Source organism: Haemaphysalis longicornis, unplaced genomic scaffold, assembly GCF_048455015.1.
Source record: "Haemaphysalis longicornis isolate Haplotype H1 unplaced genomic scaffold, Haemaphysalis longicornis Haplotype H1 scaffold_1, whole genome shotgun sequence".
Classification (NCBI taxonomy): domain Eukaryota; kingdom Metazoa; phylum Arthropoda; class Arachnida; order Ixodida; family Ixodidae; genus Haemaphysalis; species Haemaphysalis longicornis.
In genome coordinates, this window is record NW_027526203.1 from 476,932,957 (window position 1) to 476,939,897 (window position 6,941).

Sequence of the window (6,941 nt, forward strand, 5' to 3'; positions counted from 1 at the left end):
GAGCTTTATCTCTGTGTCTAGGAGTGTAAAGCTAGGCATGTTCATCATTTTTTCGATGTCTTTGTTTGGAAAAGTAAAGGCGGCAATGTGGCAAGCATAGTTATTCATCCCCCGGCACTTACTGGCTTGAAAACCCACCTTCAAGAATTTCCCCCGCACTGCAACGGATAGAGTAATGGAGGAAGGAATAAGTGGAAGGCAAATATTTTGTCACAGCCACTCACTCCATTTTTATCTGCTTTCAAATCAAGCCAGATGGTTTGTCTGGCCTGCAGATAAAACTTTTTTTTCATGGGCACAGGTTGTTGCGACGTGGGTGTGTGGTGCCGAGGTCGCATGCCAGATTGTGCATGCCTAGTCTTTGTGCCGAATAGTGGTCACAAAACAGTTTAAAGAGAGATTGGTGCCCTCCTCTTGCCATGGAAGTCAGCGGAGGCACAGCCTAGGTCTTTGCCACTGTAAAAGCTGCTACACCCACCAAGAATTTTTTGAGAAACTGCCGTGTATACCTGCGACAAAAATGAATCGGGCCATCGCAGTGAACCCAACACACAGCCGACCGTACGGCAAGAGCCTATGAGCCTCGAATAGCGAAGCCACTGTTCATTTCTCCCCAATCTTCCTCCCTACCATCCTGGGGGCACACTCTCTCTTCCCCTTCCCACGCACAGAATAGCGGGCCAGAGCCGGCGTTTCTGCATTTTTTTCTTCAGTGAAATTTCTCTCCCTCTCTCTCTGCTTGTTCATGTGCCTTCTCGAGATGCAGTGCAGTGTGCTGTGCCAATATCTCTGTCCAACACTGGATTTGCACTGGCCCATGTGGCAGTGGGCAGACAGGTGAGCACACTTATCGCTGCTTAAGTGTTGTTCACACATTGCCCTGTCTACCCAATAGAAACTTTGCCCCATGGCGTGGGAATTCGGTGCTGGTCCTTACGTACAGCAGCACTGCGAGGCCAAGTGGCAGTGTTCTTCTCCGACGGGCAGCCCGGGGCAGTGTGGACTTGTTCTCCCGCAGTCCTGGCTCCCGAGCACCTGTTCCTGGTGGAGGAGCTGAGTGGGCAGCAGGCGCCCGTGGGCCGCCGGTGGGCCCTGGGCCCCGAGCTGAGCGATGCCGGCCCCGAGGAGAGGAGCAAGCCCCGCAGCCGGCTGCTCAGTGGAGTCAAGTCTCTCATGCGCTCCGGAGACAACCGAGCAGGGTGGGAGCACCTTACTCCGTACTGTGGAGCTCGATTCCCTGGAGCTACTGTGCACGACGCTTTCCGCTGCACAACCCCAGCTGGTGGGCGGCTTAAAGAAGCCATGAAGAGAAAACACAAGTTTGGTTCATTCAAAAGATTGCCTCGTTAGAATCATACTGACACCACTTTTAACGTAAACTTCGCTCAAATAAGCTGTATAATTAGGAAAAAAGGGAAAGGCCATGCGACCCACTGGCTCATTTCCAGCAACAGAACCTATGATGTCATTTGAGCCAGCTCTGTGATTGGCGGAGGCCGGCACAAGCAGACGCAAATTAGGTAGAGCTTATAAGCTAGCCAAACGAGCGAATTGCGCTTAAATTTAGGGCACATTCTTTACAAAGCAATAAGAATGGTGGGACAAACAGTGGAAGTTACGAAAGCACATGAAAACATTCAAGTACCGATGCGTACTGCTGTTGGTACTGTGCGCACTATGCTTGGTTTAGCTGCACAGCACTGCGGGGCTTTGGGGTTATCTGAGACGACACTGGCCGATTGATGCAAGCAACGGTGTCTTACGTGACCGTATTTGTCGAGCGAGCACTGCTTCAGGGAACAATTATTTTCTCCCAGAACAAAAACAAGCCAAGTTTAAATACGGTCAAAAACAAACCAAAGGCTTGCCGCAGTATGGTGGCGCCATCTAGGTTCAGGTAACGTAAAGAAACGCGGGAACGCCACCGTCGGGAACGGGGAACCAGCACTGCCGTACAGGGTGGAGACACCCTTTGAACGGTCCCGTGCCGCCGCTATTGGGTCAACGTGCTCAACGCGTTGTTCTTTTCGTTTCCCTCAAGACCTAGCAACGAGAAACAAATAAGATGATTCAAAATTCTCCAGTAAACCGCGTTGCGGCGATAATTTTAGCGTGGTTTTGACACAATGACTTGCTTCGGTGGCGAGCGAGCGACCCAAAATGCCGGCACCAGCGTATACACGTCTCTACTCTGTAGAGGGCGGACACGTGAATTAAGGCACTCTAGGCTGCAGAGCGGTTGGTTCCCGTGATGTCATTGCAGACCCGGAAAACAAACGATTTGGCGGGAAAATCAAAATTTTAACTGAAATTGATTAATTTCTTAGTGAATAAAGCATCGTTTGTATCCAGACAAGTGCTGGAGGCACTATAAAACACAAAATCTTTCGAATAAAACAAACTTGCATTTTCTCTTCATGGTTCCTTTAACAATGAGTAGCCCTCCACTACAACTCATGTCGAGCCTTTAATTCTTTTTTTCTTTAATGTGCGAATATTTTACAGTAAAACCTCATGAACACTTACTGACTGTTTAAGCGATTCCTTGGCTGTGAAAGCACTTACATTGCATTCCATTCCAGTGGCTGTAAATTAAGGCTGGGCATGTGATAGTACTGTTTTTGCTTAAATAATTTTGAATAAACACAAATTTTTCAAATTGGTGCGAATATTTTACAGTTGCAAATGCAGGAACTAAAATTTACCATTTTTTGGGTGGGCTTCAACAACCGGGGCGGAAAATTTTGAGAAAATTGACTGCTCCTAGTCGTAACTTGGCATTTTGCTAGGAGGCAACTTTTATATCATTTGAGGATGTGAGGGTACATCCGTCCTAACAACCTGGTTTTTACAGTTTCCCTGTTGCTATCACTTGCTTTTCACAATTTACTGCGGCATCATGGTGCTCTTAATTAAGTTGGCACAACTCAAGGTATAATTGGAAATGCTTGCTTCCTATTGTGTGCACCTTTGGGTTGTGCATATGAATTTGTTTCCGGCAGGAAACACAGTTGCAATCTCTCTTTCTCTTTCCTTTCCCCTGGCATGAAGGATTGAGTTTAGCCAGCCATGTTCTGGCATGTGGGTCAAAATTCTAGAAAGCCGTGCATCTTATGCTAGTAGGCCGCTTTTATTTACCATTTTGGAATTCCCTGAACTGCTCCCTTATTTGCCCACAGAATTTCTACGGCGGGAGCCCTTATTTCGTGCCCAGGAAATGCCCTGGACAGCTGCAGTTGTCTTATTACGGCATGTGCAGCATTGCTTGGGGCGCTCGTCTTGTGGTAGAGAACCGCTGGCCAGGGCCCTGCAGGACCGCATGAAAGGGGCCTCGTTCGTTTCTCCCCTGGCAGGGTCGAAGAAGCGCTTCCCCTCAGCGAGTGCTTGCAGCTTTGCTACCACAGGGCTGTGCGGCATCAGCTGTTCCTGCTGTATCCCAAGAAGATCTTCCTCGTGGACACTGAAGTGCAGCAGGTGAGCGCCAGTCCTCCTGCTGGCCGTGCCTTCGGTGGGCCTGCGTGACGGCCTCTCTCCCGTGCAGGTGCTGGGCAGCATATCCCTGGAGCGGAACGGCTCGGCGTTCTTGCGCTGCCACCCCTGTTGGCAGCACGACTTCCTCTTTTGCCTCCATGAATCGGGCTCGGTCAGTGCGCGGTCTCGGTATGAAGAGCACGCATCTCTGGCACAAGGTACTTGGGCGGGACGAGGTGCAGCATTGCCCCCACAAGCTGTGTTACTTGACAGCGACATGTAATGAGTGCAGCCACCATAGCCACAGTTGTTATTACCCCTTTAGGCTTCACAGCAGGAACAGAGGATACATTTTTGGTACTTGAACAGTTCTGAAATGCATTTGTGGGCAACCTTATCCTTGGCAGAGAAAAGTCAATTCAATATCTCAGGGGCCCTCATTTTGCACGTGTCCATTGCTCTTTTTTTTTCCTTTTTGAAAGTGATAGTTTATTTCATAAAAGCAATGCAAGCATATTGGTGTACAGACGAGGGTGCCTGAGTCCAGAGGCTGAAAGGGGACCCCCGATTATGAATACATGAAATGATTGCATGGAAGCAGCAAGTAGGCGTAAGAGCCCAACAAATGAGTACGCAGTATAAAAAGACAAGAACAATTAGCCTATTGTGTACGTACACTCAAAAACGTAGCCTAACCTAATACAAAAAGTAGCACAATCAATTCGTTAATAACACAAAGGGAAACAAAGGCATACGAGGACATCAGGATGACACACAAGAAGTAAAAACACAAAACAAGGTTCAGTGTAGACCATTTATAATGTAACCGCTCGTAGCGCGGGCCCTGATATGGTGCAGCTGTTTGCCTCCCATAGACCTCAGTGCATAAGCATACTGCTTAATAAAACGCGGCTGCCCGAAGCATTATAGTGCGGTTTTTCGGCAGGTCTGCTGATCAACCAGTGCAACTGGAGCATTGTTTTAGGGTCGCAAAAAAGAAAAAAAAGGAATCAGCCGTCCCATGCAGCACGCACTCCCTACTCTCCTCGAACTTTGACGCAGAAAAGAGCAAAAAAATTTACACCCTTTAGCTCCCGTGTTCCGTTCGCACTCCTGCGACAGTAAGTCATTTCTGTTAGAACCTTGTGCAGATGAGCCTTGTGGAACATCTGGAGATAGCGAGCCGGGACCCTAGTGACGCACCCTCCCACTCCCTGGGAGGCCCTTCTCTCCCACAGAGGGATGAAACTGCGCGCGGGGGCTTCCCCGAGGCCTTTCCTCCGTGCACGGTCAAACTGCCTGGTCGCACCAGGGACGTTCCGTTTCCCGACCACGAGGCAAGGCGAGTCTCCCCTCAGGCGACGAACCAAGCCGGCGGCCTACGATGGCTTAGCGAGCTCGCGGGGACTCCGTCCTCCGTCCAAGCTCGGGACAGCCGCTCCCTTGTACATAGTGCACACTTGACCGACTGCGGAGTAAAGCGCACTTCATCAACTTCGCCTGCCTCTGAGCTCGTCTTTGGCACCTTCCGGCGAGTCGATTGGACCGTCAGCGGCGTAAACGCGATGCCACGTGGTGGATTGCGGCTCTGGTGCTCGTGTTCTGGCTGACTAGCCTGGTGGTAATACAGCCCATTTATAGCCACCAATCCCGCAGGTTGGATTTGCGTATGTTTTGTTATTGGTGCGATACCGTATATAGTGTAGATTCTCACGGCCCCCATGACATACGTTATAAGTGGTCTGCACTTAACTTGTTACCGATAAACAAATCCTCTGAGATTTTTTTTAAAGCATGTTATGGACGGGGATGATTTTACGGCTATTGGTAAATTATTCCAAAGTGTGACAGCTGTAAAAGAAGTGATTTTCGTCACGTCATTAGTGTGAACAGTTGGTACCAAGAAATTGTTATAATATTGCTTGAAAACTTGGTAACGCTTTTACTGCGTAAAGTAGTAACATCGATGAGGTCATATGAAAGGTTGCAGTGCAGCATTTTGTAAAAAAAATGGCAGCATCTCCACTCCGTGGATGATGGCGAGGGTGTGGAGTACGGGAACTTGAAATGACAAAGTTGTGCCCCGAGTGACATCTGATTTGGGTCCCGACCGTCATTCGATTTGAGCTGTGAGTTGCACCTTGATTATTCCCTAAATGAAACTGTAACTCACGGCTCATATCGAATTTCGCTTGATTTTCGCTTGATGGTGGTGTGCGCACGGATGGGCGCGGACGAACATTGGGAGGTCCTAAGGTACTCCGCACCGTTACAGGCGAGGGAGTAAGCCGTTTTACTCTTCGGTACTAACTCACAGTCGTAGCCCAATGGGTAAGACGACTGACACTAACTCTGTCTGGTCTACCAGACACCGGCTCGAATCCTGCCGGTGCCTGTGTGATTTTTTTGCGGTTGTAAATGCTATGTGCATAGACGCGGATGGACATTGTGCGGTCCTAAGGTACTCTGCACCTAAAAAAAATTCCTAAGTGATTGTGAAATACAGTCAAGCCCACTTATAATGGCCGCAGTTATGACGAACGCTCAGTTACAACGAATGAACATGGCATGATTGTTGCAGGATGCATTGAGGCAATGGCATTTCATTTTAGATATATTAAACTGGCGCAAGGTGAATCTCAGGTACAGCGAACGATCAACTGTCTCCCGACTGCACCTGGCATTGACACTCGGCTTTCCGCAAACGCAAACCGTCAGATGAACTGCACGGGGTTCGCCCTTTTCCAACCGAACTGATTGCAGCCAGCAAAAGAAAATGTAAACAAAAAACAAAAAAGGATGTCGTCGTTGTGGGTTCCATTTTGCGCCCCCAGCTTTGTCTGCAGGTGGATGGAAGGAGCACACGGCGGAAGAGGGTGAAGTGAGATATGGGAGAAAATAGGGGAGATAATGGCGAACAAATTTGGCACTGTGCGCAGAGTTGGCAGTGTGCCAACACCTGGGACGGATTTTGTAGGGCCACAAAAATTAGCTATGCATAAATTTCGGCAGTCCCCGTTCATGCTCGCCCGCAGTTTCCTCTTCAGTTGGCCGAGGGAAGAGTGAAAAACAACAACAAAAAAAAAGGCTGTGACTTGGCTCGGCTAACTCTGGATATGAAAAGCGAAAGCTTGTCTTAGCCTGGTCAAGTCTTGATTTCACTTGGTTAATCTTTGATTTAGCTATAATTATTATGCTATTTGTCCAAAGCCTGCCTCTGTCTATGGTTGTGGTCCTGCTTCCGGTGTTTTCTGAGCCGAATGGCTCGTTCTCTTCGATGATAGCTTTGCACCCTTGTCATTCTGGGCCCTCTCCAGTGAAGCAGCTCGCTGAGTTGAGGGGTGGTCAGGAGCCATTTCCCAACAGCGGCTCAAAGCCTCCAGACGCCGGGCAATGCTCAGAGAAGAAAAGACGGCCCCGCCTTGCTCTCATTCATTACGAAGCTCTCATGCACGCGACGAGTCGCGGGG

General features: G+C 49.1%; 1 protein-coding gene across 2 annotated transcripts in view; it reads left to right on the forward strand.

Moving 5' to 3' along the window:
* LOC144156297 (WD repeat-containing protein 11-like) overlaps positions 1-6,941 on the forward strand; it is a 76,353-nt gene that overhangs the window by 10,772 nt on the left and 58,640 nt on the right. For both annotated transcript variants that reach the window (XM_077688249.1, XM_077688250.1), the window contains exons 6-8: positions 1,019-1,199; positions 3,354-3,474; positions 3,542-3,689. In XM_077688249.1, coding sequence (XP_077544375.1) covers positions 1,019-1,199; positions 3,354-3,474; positions 3,542-3,689 — 450 coding nt within the window. The remainder of the gene's footprint in view (positions 1-1,018; positions 1,200-3,353; positions 3,475-3,541; positions 3,690-6,941) is intronic.